Here is a 12,645-nt window from a genome sequence, read left to right on the forward strand (position 1 = left end):
CAGGGCATCCCCTTCGTTTGTTCAAAGAAACCAGTGGCCGACCTGGGAGCCTTAGGAAGCTCAATCCCTCTCAAGAATGGGCACATTCCATATTCCTGCTGAATCCCTAAGATTTATTAGAGACCAAGCCTCTTTCTGGATCCACAACCATGGCCTACCCAGAATCAGGCCCCAAAACCTGCCTGGACCCTGTTCCCTTCATTCTGGTCTAGGCAGGTCCCCACACTCTGCAAGAGGAGGGGCAGTGTCCAGACTCTGCCCCTGACCAGTCATCCTGAAGCAAACACACTTGGGAAGGAGGCCCCAGGAGAAGGCCCGTGGAAGGGAAGGTGGTGGCCAGGGCAGAGGCCCTGCTTGTTATCTCCAACAATCACTCCCACTGCACGCGCTGTGAGTGCAAGGCCCGATGGTAGGCCCAATTGCCTGCAGCCAGGACCCAGCGACAGACGTCCTCCTTCGGCAGCAGCAGCAGTCTGTCCTCCTCCAACCGGCTCAGGAGCCCTGCAGCACCCAGCATCAGGCCCCCCCACATTCCATAAGTGTTGGTCGTGAAAACAGCCACAATGAGGATGGTCACTGCCACCACCAGCACCACAGCCTGAGCAGCCACAGCACGGCCCTCAGCGCCAAGGTGGCCACCAGCCACTGCCAGCACCATGCCTCCTCCCAGGAGCAGGTTGGCAGAGGAGCGGTCCCCATTCACCCAGTGGAAATCGAAGGCCAGAAGGGGCAGGCCAATGACGGTGGCCACCCAGGCTCCAGCAAGACAGTCTTCATCTGTGTCCAGCCCTGGGGCCAGCACGGTGGCAGCAGCCAAGGCCTGGAGCAGGAAGCCAGCAGCAGCCCCTCGACTTGCCTGTCAAAACAGGGAGGGGAGAATATGTGGGAAAAAGAGACCAGGACCTTCCTTTAAACAGGATATGGTCTAGGAGGTCTCATGGAAGCCTGGCCCCCAGACTCACCTCACACAACCTAGCTAGGTCCTTGGGGTTTGGGGATGGGAAACGCCCCTGCCCAGCCCTGGTGTACTCACCTGGGCAGTCTTCACGGCTGCATGCAGAGACACCATTCCCAGTGCCAGGTGGGACAGGGCCATGCTCCACTCAGCCCATAGCTTGGGTGCCATGGCACCTCAGGTGGTAGTTTCAGGAGATAAGAAGGGGCCCCTCAACTTTGCAGAATAAGAACGCAGAAGCTTGACTTGGAGCCCTAATGTCTGATCTCCAGGACTCCCAGTTTCTAGAGACCCATTTCTTAATGTTAGGGTAGACTCATACGAAACTTTCCGGAGCTCTGAGGCCACTGGACACAACTGTGGGAAAGAAAAACCCAATTTGGCCGAGAAAAGAGAAAGCGATGGGGGACTTGGGCTGGGTGGACGTGAGCCTTAGGGCCTTGGAACCCACGTAGGGGCGCCGAGCATGGGGGAAAGGGATGTGGGGCGCGCGTAGGCCCACTCGGCCTGGTCCCTGTGTTCGGGGAGGCGTTGTCTTCGGAACCTGGCCCCGAGGGAGCGACGGCACAGAATATCAGGGACGGCCCAGCTGCGCGGCCCCAAGAGAGCGGCGAGTAGGAGGCCGGAGCCTGGCTACCGCACGGCCGGCTCACCCCCGGCCGCCCCTTTTTCTGCTCCCAGCTTCTGTCGTTCCGACACGAACCAACGAGAAGAGCGGAAGCTAGAGCGCCCAGGGGCGGGGCCTGGGCAAAGGGGGCGTTCTAGGAGAGCGAGGTGAGGCCGAGGAGGGCGGGGACTGGGAGGAGGGGCCTCTGCATAAGAGTAAGAGTATATTGGTCCAGTGGTTTGCAGGGATCAGTGGTGAGGGGCGGGGCTGTGAGGGAAGAAGTCTGAGGAAGGGGCTGTGAGGGGAGGAGGTGGAGCCGTGAAGGGAGAGGCGGGAGGGGGATTGGGCGGGCCTTGAGGGGAGGGGCTAAAAGAGGGGAGGGCGGGGCTCTGAGGGAGGGGAGGTCGGACGCTGGTGGGCTCTAAGGGGAAAGAGCGGTGGACCTAGAAGGGATTCCGAGAAAAACGGGTGCGGGGGCCGTGGGCAATCTCAGCCCGGGGTCTCCACGAAGTAGGGGTGGGGGCGCGGGGCAGGGGTCCCGGTGCGGCCCGGGGATACCTCTCTTTGGCACCCCTTTCCTCCGGTGCGCGCCCTCCGCCCGTGGGAGCGGGGCCGTGGGGGCGACCGCCCCGAGCATGCGCACCCGTTCTGCTGCGGGTAGGCGCCGAGTCCAGGCGCGGGGACGCGGGGCGGCGCGAAGCGGGGCCTTCTGCCGCCCCGCGCTCCCATGTACGCCTTCTACTCGCTGCTCATCTACATCTTCTACAGCCTCTTTCGCAGAGATGGCGGGGCCGCGGCAGCCGCTGACCCCAGGGACACCGCCCAGGTGAGCGGGGGCGGACGCTGCACGGCCGGCGACCCCCTTCCTGAGAGCGGGTTGTGCAGGCCCGCGCAGCGTACGTCCCCAGGGCGCTGACGATGTGGAGGGGAGCCGTGTTGAGGACCCCGTCTCTGTTTTGGTGTTGAAAGCAGAGACCTCAGCCCCAACTCCTTTGGTTCAGTGTCTGGAGGGAGAGACCCCCCCCAGGCTGCCCGGCGTCTCCTCAAGGGTTCCCCCGCTCCCTCCCTAGAGTGCCCGCAGCAAGCCTGGGGGCCGCCGCCGCCCCGATCAACCCACGGCAGAACTGTGGACCGAGCTGACTGGCCTGGTCGGTAGGTGCTGTCGTGCATCCGGAGCGCTGCGTCCCCGGGGCCGTGAGGGAACTCCTCCGTTGGAGGGGAAGGTGTCCATGACCTCATTGCGATGGAGGGACCCGGCACTTGCCATCTGGTGGTCTAGCCTCCAGCATGTGACCCAGCACGCCCCCGCACCCCCCCTCACTAACTGGCCTCGCAGGCTGCTCCGAGTCTGAGGATGCGCCGACAGCGGGAGCCGAGGGCCGGCCGGCCGAGGTCTCCCTGGAAGAGGCTCTCGTGCGTCTTGCTGAGTTCCTCTCAGTCCAGCTGGGGGCGGAAGAGAGCTGCGGGTATCCTCCGGATCTGAGCAAGGTGAGCCGGGCTGAGGCGTTCTTCTCCAGCGACCCGTCCTTTCTTCTCAGTCCGTGTGGTCTCCACACCCCTGTTCCCGCTCGTCTCCTGCATTCTGATTCTTATCTTCTTCACAGACTGGTGATGTCCCCCCACTGTTGACTGTGACTGGTCAGCTCTTGGCCCTCCTGGCATGGACTCAGAGCCCCAGGGGGAGGCAGGCCCTGCCCCAGGGAACTCAGCCAGCCTCAGGAGTGCAGTCCCCCACTCCTGCTGGTGCGTAAGAAGTAGCGAGTTGAAAAGGGAGTATGTTGAGGTAGTGAAGCCCACCAGAACCTGAGCGGCCTGGAGTGCGGGGGGTGGAGGGGTTCCCCAAGCCTCACCCTCCTCCTGAGTTGCCCCCGCTTCAGGCCAGAGATTTCAGTCCTAACTGGGCCCACCCCACCCCAGGAGCCACATCCCAAGAAGAAAGCCCTTCCCTTTCACCGAGGAGTGAGGCCCAGGGGCAGCAGCCCCCCCAGTTGGAGGAGGACCAGAGAGCTTGGCAGCGGCTGGAGCAGTTCATCCTTGGACAGGTGAGGGGCCCAGGAGGCAGCAGGGAGTGGGGGTGGGCTAGGAGGAGGCGCCCCACCCTGTACCCCTTTCTCCTTCCCAGCTGGAAGAGCTGAAGCAGCAGCTGGAACTGCAGGAGGAGGAGCTGGGCCGACTGCGCCTGGGAGTGGTGAGGCTTTGGGGGCGGGGCTCAAGGAGAGAGAGGGCCTGGGCTTTCAGGTGAGTCCAGAGCCCTTCCCTGTCCTCCAGGGGGCGACAGACTCCGAGAAAAGGGTTCAGCATCTAACCCTGGAAAACGAGGCCCTGAAACACAGCTTGACCCTCACTCGGGACCTCCTGAGACACTGGGGTCCTGGACCACCCGCCAGGGCCCCCCAGGTATTCTGCTTCTTAGCTGCCACGTCCTTGCAGTCTGGGGCTCCTGCCCAGGCTTCCTCAGGACCTCGTGCTCGCTGGAACAGAGGCTGGGGCCCAGACTGCACAGGTCCAGGGATGGTCTATGTAGGTCAGGCCCATCAGGGAGATTGATGCCCGTGGGAAAACCCCTCCCCACACCCTGTGGCTCCTCTGAGTGACCCCAGGAGAGCAAAGGACTTGGGGAAAGAGCCCTGCATGGATTCCTGACTGGCTCAGCCCCATCTGTGAACCAGGGCTGCCAGAGTGCCCTCTCCCCCAGGTCCCCATACCTCATGGGGCCCCTACCCTTCTTGCAGGAGGAGGCAGAAGCACTGGTGGAGCTCCAGGGCCGGCTTCAGGAGGCCCAGGACACCACAGAAGCCCTCCGAGTCCAGGTGGGCCCTGGGCCCAGGGGCAGGGATACTGGGGCGCTGGGTGTTGGGCGTCTGAGGCAGGGTCTGGTAAGGGCCCATGCCCTCAGTGACGGGTGGGGTGGGGCGGGACAGCTGGGGGTGCAGGAGGTGCAGCTGCAGGGCCTTCGGGGGGCCCTCCGGCAGCTCCAGCAGGAGACTGAGCAGAACTGCAGAAGGGAACTGCAGCAGGTGCACGGGCAGCTGGCAGGTGAGGCCTGGGGCCTGGGGCTCATGGGATGGCCACGGGACCTGGGCTTTCCCTCACAACAACCTGCCCCCATCAGGACTTCGGGCACGCATGGCCAGCCTGCGTCAGGGCTGTGGGGACCTCCGAGGCCTGGTCAGCACCTTTACCCAGAGCTGTCAGGGTTCACTGAGCGAGGCCCGCGGCCAGGTCAGGACCACTGCTCCCCTCTATTATGTGCTTTCTATTCTTCCCTGCCTAGACCCAGGGAATTGCCTGCTCTAATGGAGGTAGTAGGCTCTGGAACCAGGACAGCTCCTGTGACTTGGGGTGTGTTCTCACTTTTGTCCCGTGCAAACTGGGGTGACAGTGAACCCCTCGCAGGCGTGGTTGAGAAGCCTAGAGGACACAGATGACGACCTTGCCCGTGGTCCTCCTGATTCCTGGGCTTCTTCTGGGGCGCAGTGAATAATGAATGCCCCTGAGAGTGTCAACCACCACAGCTGGTGGCCACATGGTGGCTCCATAACACCCTCAGTGCCCCACCCCCACTTCACCCCCACCTCACCCCCAGCTCCTTGGCTGCCCCCCACTGCCTTTCTCACATGCGTGCCCCTCCCCGCCCTCCCAGGTATCCTGGGCCTTGGGGGCACTGTCAGCTAGTGGAGGTGGTACTCAGCTCCCCAAGGAGCAGCAGAGGCCCCCAGCTGGATGCCCAGGGCGGCTGCTGGAGCTCAAGGGTATGGCCACCTGGGGAGCAGGAGGTGGGACGGGCACGCTGGAGGAAGTGGGGCCTCTCCATGCTTCAGGGACTGGCAGGTGACCCACTGAGATGATCTCTACCCCAGGAAATATCCGTGTGCTGTGTCGGTTGAGGCCAGGGACACCCTCCAGCCTGGTGAGCTCGGAGCCAGGCCCGGGCGGCACTGTCACTACCTGCTATCGGGGGCGCCGGCACTGCTTCCGCCTGGACTGGGTCTTCCCTCCAGATGCCAGCCAGGAGGAGGTGATGCTCCACCCTGACATCTGTGTTCACCCTCCCTCAGAGTCCCCAGGGGGCTCTGGGTCCCCTTCCCTGTCCTGCCCTCCCAGGAGGGAGAGTGGGTAGGTTCCAGCCAGGAAGGCAGGCAGGCGGTTTGGGAGGTAGGACTGGCAGCTGAGCTAGGCACCTCCTTTCCTTCCAGGGATTTCCCAAGCTCTGCAGGTCCCGGAGAAACAGAGCCGTTGGTTTGGGCAGGAAGGTTAACATTTTCAAAAATAAGTTTTTACCAGGAAAATGAACCTGTCTAATGTGCTCAGTGCTCAGGCAGGGCCTGCTGCAGAGCATGGCTGGGGTGCTGCTGTGGTGGGACAGTGCTGAAGCCCTCCCCCAGGCTTCACTGGCCGCTGACTGCCCTCTGGGGGTGCAGAGCCGGCCCCATGTGAGGGCAAGCACAAGGTGGGCAGAGGGGGGCGCTGGCGAGTAGACAGCCTCCAGCCTCAGGGCTGCTCCCCCTCGCCCTGCACAAACTCTGCCCTCTGGCTGGACCCAGCCCACCATCCCGCTTCACACACACCCTCACCGCTGTTCACAAATGCTGCCACTGCTGCCAGAGTTTGCAGAGCTTTGGCAGGGGAGGTGCAGGTCTGGGAGCTGGTTAGGGAAGGGGCAGAGCTGGTGAAGTCTCACCCCTGTTGGCCTCAGAGGGACCAATGGTGTGATGAGTCTGTCGGGTGGCCAGGTATCCTTTCTCCACTTCCTTGGGTACCACAGCTGTTTTCCACCTCCCTGTGTTAATCCCACATACTACCCCTAGCGTCAGCCCCACCCCAAACTGCAGCCCTGCACAGGGCACCCTTGTATTGGACAGGGCCCTCCAATTCAGCACATGTGAATGAAAGAACCCAAGGTCTCTGTCACCAACCCCATCACTCGAGTCCTGCATCTCTGCAATGGCACCACAGTCACACCCAGTTCTTCCTTCCAGTCATGGGATCTTAATGACCTCGAGAAATTCTGGATTCTGCCCTCACTTCAAGCAGAACTGACAGCCCAGTCAGTTACCAGCACATTATGGGCACGAAAGCTGGCAATGTCGTTGCTCAAAAGGCTGCTGTTGGTGTTCAGTTGCCAACAGGACACAATCCCAGCCCCATCTCCCCCTCAGCCGCCTCTCTGCACCCTCCCAGGGCCCAGGTTCTAGCAATCTTGATGGTCCAGCATCCCACAATGCCCCACCCATAGGCCGTTCTGGGCTCATCCTTTATGTTGCACAGGTTACCCCATAACCCTCACAAATGTCATTACAGCCCCTACCTCACAGAGGGACACCTCCAATCACACCCAGGGCCTTGAACCTGGCAGTCTGGGCTCTTGACTTGCTCCCCAGGTCTCTCAAGTGGTGGTCAATACCCTGCATTGCCTGATCTCGCCTCCTGTCAGGCCCCTTGCCTTTGCCTGGCAAATTCTTGCAAATGCCGTCTTCTCCAGGAGCCTCCTCTGCCTTCCAGGGAGCTCCCCCAGAGCCATCCTCTCAGGGAAATGAAGTCTATTCACACCTTGCCCCAGGCTCCAAAGCTCAGGACCCCCTCCCCCCACACCTCTAGGTCTTCAGGGAGTTGGAGCCCTCTGTGCTGTCCTGCCTCCAAGGCTACAGCGTCTGCATTTTCACCTATGGCCAGACTGGGACCGGGAAGACCTACAGCATGGAGGTGGGAAGAGGGGAATCTGGGTGGCTCCTGGGGCCAGGGGCTGGGACGTGAGCACAGATGTGGCACCCCACCTCGTCCCCAGGGCCCACCTGAGAACCCCGGCATAGCTCCTAGGGCACTGCAGTCACTGTTCCGGGAGATGAGGGCTGGAGGGCAGCACCGCGTGACTCTCAGCATGGTGGAAATCTACAACGAGGCTGTCAGGTCAGCCATTCCTTGCTGCCTCCTACCAGCCTCTGGCCTCTAGCCCTTCTGCACCGCCCTGTCCTGCAAGAACCCCGGAACCAAGTCCTCCCCTTTCTCACCAGGGACCTCTTAGCCCCGGGGCCTCCCCAGCGCCTGGCTGTGAGGCAGGGCCCAGCAGGCCAGGGGGGAATCCAGGTGGCTGGCCTCACCTACTGGGACGTGCCCAACCTGGAGACGCTGCAGCAGGTAAGGCTGCGCAGGGGGCCGCGCAGACCTCCAAGGCTCTGCCCTGTGCTCGCCCCTAGGGGTGTGGACCCTACAGCAGCACCATGCAGCATGCAAGCCCTTTCCTCGCGTCCTCAGATGCTGAGCCTGGGGAGGAGCAACCGAGCCACTGCGGCCACCGCCATGAACCAGCACAGCTCTCGCTCGCACGCGCTGGTCACGCTGACGCTGCGCGCGGCGTCCCCTCCGCGCGGTTCAGGCACCGCAGGTACCACGGTCCGGGCGCTGCCCTGTGGGGGGCGTCCCTACATCAGAGACCGGAGCTCCCTCCACGTGGGCTCCCCCGCCCCTGCAGGCACACTGCACCTGGTGGACCTGGCTGGATCGGAACGTGCCTGGAAGGCGGGGGCCATCTGCAGGGCACAGGGAGACCCTGACAACGCCCAGCGTCTGCGGGAAGCCCGGACCATCAACCGCTCGCTGCTGGCGCTGGGAGGCGTGATGGCTGCGCTGCGAGCCCACCGGCCACACGTGCCCTTCCGCGACTCGCAGCTCACGCGCCTGCTGCAGCCGGCGCTGGGCCCCGGCACCACCGCGCTGCTGCTGCTGCAGGTGGGGACCGCGGCCCCGGCGTGGGGCGGTGCCCAGGGCCACGGGAGGGCGGTGTGCATGCTAGGCGCCACCCACTCGGGCCCGCCCACCAGAGCCGCTCCCCGCAGATATCCACGCGGCCCGAGGATCTCGGCGAGACCGTGTGCTCTCTCAAGTTCGCCGAGCGAGTGAGCAAAGTGGAGCTGGGGCCGGCCCGGCGCCGCAGGGTCCCGCGCTCTGGGACGCCTTCCTCCCTTAGCACCGACACACCATTCACGGGGACACCCTGCACCCCCACACCGTCCCCTGGCAGCCCAAGCCCCGGCCCCGACAGCTGCTCCAGCTCGGCCCTCGTGCACCCAGAGGACCTGCCCTCATAGTTATGCCCAAAGCGTCGGGTAGCGCCTCTGCCGGCAGAGGCAGCAAAGTCCCTGCACCTCCACAACCTCCTTGACTTGAGCTCCCCTCCCCCGCTCCCGGCGACGAGTGTTCCGCCCCGAGGAACAATTGCCGGCCCCCTCAGCCCAGGCCCTCAGTTCCCTCCTTATCACCATTTGCTGTTATCACAGCACCCGGCAGGGGATCCCAGAGCTGCCACAGTCGCCATCAAAAATCAAGACTTGGCATTAAATGTTGTCTGTTCCTTTACTGTTATCTTCCCCACTACCACCACCAAAACCAGGTATGGTCCCTGTTCCCTATGCCCTTTCCCCCAAAAGGTGCTACCTCCTTCCCAGACAGTTGAGGGAAGCCAGGACTTCAGGCTGGAGCCGCCATTAGGTTCTCCCTCCCCCAGCCCGGAGCCAGGGGAGGGGAGGTGACAGATGGTGATGGATGGATGGATGGATGGATGGATGGATGGACGGAGGGCCAGAGAAGGTGAGACCAGGAAGGGCTACTCTAAGTGGAGCCCCAGTCTTGCCTCTGGGAGTAGGAGAGGCATGGCTGACCATCAGGTCCAGGGTGGTGACCAGAGGGTCACCACAACCCTTTGTGGGGTAGTCCAATAAACATTGTGGACTCTTGGCAGGGCTGGTGCCTGGTATTTCAAGGCTGCTGTGGCCACAGACACCTCTTGGTCCTCTTAGCCTTGGTCCCCCCCCGAACAAGCCACTGGTGGCAGGAGGGAGTGGGAGAGCAAAGCAATCCCTGGCCTGCAGCCTCACAGGCTGTACCAGGAGAGCAGCCAGCCTGGGGTGGGAGCAGCCAGCTCCCGGGGGTGGCTCACCCATACATCGTAGATGCTCTTGTTGGGTGGTACCCCCTGGAAGAGGGCATCTAGGTCCCAGAGCAGTCCTGGGGGGCTGTGGGGTTCAGGAGCCCCCCAGTAGGCTGGGCTGGTTGAGGGTGGGCACTGGGGGCAGGAAGTGGGTGGTAGTGGGGCCAAAGGTATTACCACATTGGGGGTGTATATGGGCAAGTAGGAGGTGGGTAACTGCCCCCAAAGTGAGGTCCTGTGACCCCCACCGGACAGTCCCCCAGGGTCTGGGGTACCCTGCAGTAAGTGGAGAGGCCAGGCTCTTGGCTCAGGGGAGAGGGGCGAGGGCCTGCTGGTTCCCACCTGGGAAGTCTCCCCCTCGGCTCTCATGGTCCCCTGGAGGGGGCAGAGGGGCCACAGAGGCCTCTCAGAGGGCAGGGGTGGTGTGGGCACTACCTCTTCCTTCCTTGGCAGGGAACCGGCCCGATCTGGGCTGTTCCTTGGCGCTCCCTCCCCGGGGTCCCCCAGCAGAGACTTTATGCTGAAGCCCTCGCTGGGCGGCCTGGGAGGTCGGTAGGGCCGGCCATGGAGCACGTAGGGGCCCAGGTCCTTGGCGAAGGCCCCCCGGGTACCCCTGCTCTGCCAGCGCCGGCACAGGGCCGTGTTCTGCAGACGCAGTGCCTCGGCGGGAATCAGGCTCACGTCGACGGCCCAGAAGTTGCCCTTGGCCTTGGGCTTCGCAGGATCCTTGGGCACCTAGGGTGTAGGGGTGCAGGCTTGGTGGGGCCTCGCGACCCGGATACTCGAGATTTCCGCCCCCGCCCTGGCCCCGGCTACGCTCCGACCCCGACCCTCGCCCTGCCCCACCTTGCGGAAGCATCGGTTGGAGGAGAGATTGTGGCGGATGGAATCCTTCCAGCCCTCGTAGTCGTCCCTGAAGAAGGGGAACACGGCCTGGACCTGACGGATGATCTGAAACCATGGGGCGGCGGGCAGGCGCCGTCAGCCCGGGCGCCGATGGGGGCAGCGCCGCCCCTCCCCCACAGCCGGGCTTGAGGCGCCCCTGCGCCGCTCCCCCAACACCTTTGCGCCCGGGAGAAGAGGGCACTTCACCGGGAAGGGTCCTGTCTGAGCATCTCAGCTCTCTCTCGGGGTGCCCAGGTCGGGACTGGACCCACTGGCATAGCTGGCGAGGCCAGGTGGGGGTGGAGATCAGAGCCTGAGCGTCGGAGTAGGTAGGGGACAGGTCTGGGAAAAGGTCCCACCAAGGAGTGTGAGGGACAGCGGGGCACCCTCTCACCTGGGCCAGCTTCAGCCTGCGGGAAGGTGCTGCCTGGATCACCAGGGCAATCATGGCCAAGTAGGTGTAGGGGGGCTTGTCGTGCCGAAGGTATCTCTTCTTCCTCCTCTTTGGGGCCTGGGAGGGTGAGTCCCTCCCGGGATGCCCCAGGCTTGGGTTGCTGCAGGGCCCCATGAAGGGGAGGCCGGCAACGTGGACAGGGGGCTGGCCCGGTGGAGGGCACGGGGAAGTGGGGCAGTAATGGGGAGGCAGAGCCTGGGCCTGAGGCCGGGTGGGGGCAGGCCGGCTGGGCCCTTTATCATTCGGATGGAAGGGGGAGGGGAGGAGAGGCAAAGGGAGGGTGGAATACAGCAGTGGGGGAGGGGAGCATGCAGAGGGCTGCCACAATTAGCAGGTTTCGGTTAATCTGGAAGGGAGGGGCAGGAAAGATTCCAGAGGGGGTTGCAGGCAGCCACCCAGGCCTCATTTCTCGCTCCTGGGCTGCCTTTGCCCCGGCACAAGCTGGAAGAGCCCCTGGAAGGGGCCTGTGACCCATGGTTACTTTATCAGTCTGTCTGGGCTGGGTCCCAGGCTCCCATTTAACAGACAGGAAAGTGATTTGCCCTAGCTGCCAAGGAGGGGTGGAGTCTACCCAGAGTTCAAGGCCAAGCAGCTAGAAGGACTTTAGTGGTGGTCTGGGAGGGCTTCCTGGAGGAAACCTCAGGAACAAAAGATGAACACAGTTGATTCAAGGGATTTTCCCAAGGGGGTCACTGGCCACCTCTCTGGGCCAAGCCTCACGGATACAGATCCATGGGTCATGGTCTCTGCCCAGGAGAACCTTCGAGGACCACCTGGCTCCACCCTGGGTGGGAGTGAGTGCAGGTGTGTTGTGTGTGTGCACAGGGAGGGCTTCCCAGGCAGCCACAGGGCCCTGAATCTTAGTCTAGAGGGAGGGAGATGCTCCCCAGACTGGTGGAAGCTGGCCTCAGTGGAAGAGGAGCACTCTAGGAGAGGTAGTGAAGGCTCAGGCTGGGGAAGCCTGAGGGACCAGTGACCCCTGCTCAGGCCTGGTCAGAGCCTCTGAGGACTTTAGCAGGGAAAGCACTGATCTGAAACTGTGGCCCTAGAAAAACACCTCTGGCAGCTGCCCAGAGACTCACCACACCCTCTTCTGTCCCCTCACCTCCTTCCTGGCTATGGGATCGGTGGCTCTGCCCTTGAGGTCAGTCAAGGCCTGTGCTCTGTACCCTGCCTCAAAGCCCAGATTCCGCCCACACACACACTGGGCAAGTTTGTCCAAGGGATATCAGGCCCAGGGCACTAGCAGTGGTGGCTGGTGTTGGTATCAGGGCCCTCAGAACTGAGGGAGGCTACAGGAGCAGAGATACACTTTATATCACTTTACTCCAATAATCCAGCTTTTCTTGTGCAGCTCCCCCACCCTGTTATACTCTTAGAGTGTTGAAAATCTGCAGCATAGAGTGTGTGCCTCCTCATTCTGAGGCACTGAGGAGGGTGGGTACACTGGAGGAAGGAGCCTGGGGCTGAGATAATGTGTGTTTGTGGGGTACCACTGTTCCCCCACTATCTCAGACTGTCCTTTCAGACTTCACCTGGCTTCCTCTGAACTCCTGTCACCTGCTCTACTCCTTTCTATTCCCAGGTTCTCTAGTTCAGGGGTTGTTGTGTCTCACTAGGCTGTTACTACCTATGGCCTCCTAGCCCCCCTTGGTCAGCAAAGAGGTCTTTTTCTCCTACACGTCTTAAGTCACCCTCTCTCCCCACTGGCCCTCCCTAGCTTCCAGGATAATGCCCAGCTCCTTGGTTTGGCGGTCAAGGACCCTTGTGTTCTCACTACTCATCTCTGACCACACTCCTCATCCCCCGCCCCCGCCCTC

The 12,645-nt window shown here is 62.8% G+C and overlaps 3 protein-coding genes across 7 annotated transcripts; 1 reads left to right on the top strand and 2 right to left on the bottom strand.

Annotated features, from left to right (window-relative positions):
• Positions 1-99: 99 nt before the first annotated feature.
• TMEM276 (transmembrane protein 276) lies at positions 100-1,716 on the bottom strand. Its single transcript, XM_033126357.1, has 2 exons — positions 1,034-1,716; positions 100-856 (listed from the first exon to the last, which is right to left on the bottom strand). The coding sequence occupies exons 1-2, from the start codon at positions 1,124-1,126 to the stop codon at positions 371-373; spliced, it is 579 nt and encodes a 192-aa protein (XP_032982248.1). The 5' UTR covers positions 1,127-1,716; the 3' UTR covers positions 100-370.
• A 489-nt stretch (positions 1,717-2,205) lies between these two features.
• Positions 2,206-9,292, top strand: KIFC2 (kinesin family member C2). Of its 5 annotated transcripts, XM_033126238.1 has the most exons (18): positions 2,206-2,388; positions 2,633-2,714; positions 2,899-3,050; positions 3,167-3,305; positions 3,480-3,604; positions 3,685-3,750; positions 3,831-3,959; positions 4,295-4,372; positions 4,484-4,598; positions 4,675-4,784; positions 5,206-5,314; positions 5,423-5,580; positions 7,161-7,265; positions 7,348-7,469; positions 7,574-7,697; positions 7,815-7,944; positions 8,032-8,288; positions 8,396-9,292. In XM_033126238.1, exons 1-18 carry the CDS (start codon positions 2,290-2,292, stop codon positions 8,645-8,647), a joined length of 2,352 nt encoding a protein of 783 aa, XP_032982129.1. In that variant the 5' UTR covers positions 2,206-2,289; the 3' UTR covers positions 8,648-9,292. The 5 variants fall into 5 exon arrangements, with proteins under 5 accessions (XP_032982129.1, XP_032982127.1, XP_032982128.1 ...); XM_033126236.1 differs by having other exon boundaries at positions 7,815-8,288; XM_033126237.1 differs by having other exon boundaries at positions 4,535-4,598; positions 7,815-8,288.
• Positions 9,293-9,399: 107 nt separating this feature from the next.
• On the bottom strand, positions 9,400-12,595 carry FOXH1 (forkhead box H1). The gene is made up of 3 exons (XM_033126341.1): positions 10,766-12,595; positions 10,333-10,437; positions 9,400-10,221 (listed from the first exon to the last, which is right to left on the bottom strand). The coding sequence occupies exons 1-3, from the start codon at positions 10,937-10,939 to the stop codon at positions 9,430-9,432; spliced, it is 1,071 nt and encodes a 356-aa protein (XP_032982232.1). The 5' UTR covers positions 10,940-12,595; the 3' UTR covers positions 9,400-9,429.
• Between the last annotated feature and the right edge of the window lie 50 nt (positions 12,596-12,645).

Source organism: Rhinolophus ferrumequinum, chromosome 14, assembly GCF_004115265.2.
Source record: "Rhinolophus ferrumequinum isolate MPI-CBG mRhiFer1 chromosome 14, mRhiFer1_v1.p, whole genome shotgun sequence".
Lineage (NCBI taxonomy): Eukaryota > Metazoa > Chordata > Mammalia > Chiroptera > Rhinolophidae > Rhinolophus > Rhinolophus ferrumequinum.

Coding starts and splice junctions, on each gene's coding strand:
- FOXH1 (XM_033126341.1), bottom strand. CDS start 10,939: ATGGGGCCCTGCAGCAACCCAAGCCTGGGGCATCCCGGGAGGGACTCA. Junction 10,438..10,765: donor GCAGGCTGAAGCTGGCCCAG/GTGAGAGGGTGC, acceptor CCATGGTTTCAG/ATCATCCGTCAGGTCCAGGC. Junction 10,222..10,332: donor CCAACCGATGCTTCCGCAAG/GTGGGGCAGGGC, acceptor CCTACACCCTAG/GTGCCCAAGGATCCTGCGAA.
- KIFC2 (XM_033126236.1), top strand. CDS start 2,290: ATGTACGCCTTCTACTCGCTGCTCATCTACATCTTCTACAGCCTCTTT. Junction 4,599..4,674: donor GGTGCACGGGCAGCTGGCAG/GTGAGGCCTGGG, acceptor TGCCCCCATCAG/GACTTCGGGCACGCATGGCC. Junction 7,266..7,347: donor GGAAGACCTACAGCATGGAG/GTGGGAAGAGGG, acceptor CCTCGTCCCCAG/GGCCCACCTGAGAACCCCGG.
- TMEM276 (XM_033126357.1), bottom strand. CDS start 1,126: ATGGCACCCAAGCTATGGGCTGAGTGGAGCATGGCCCTGTCCCACCTG. Junction 857..1,033: donor CAGCCGTGAAGACTGCCCAG/GTGAGTACACCA, acceptor CTGTTTTGACAG/GCAAGTCGAGGGGCTGCTGC.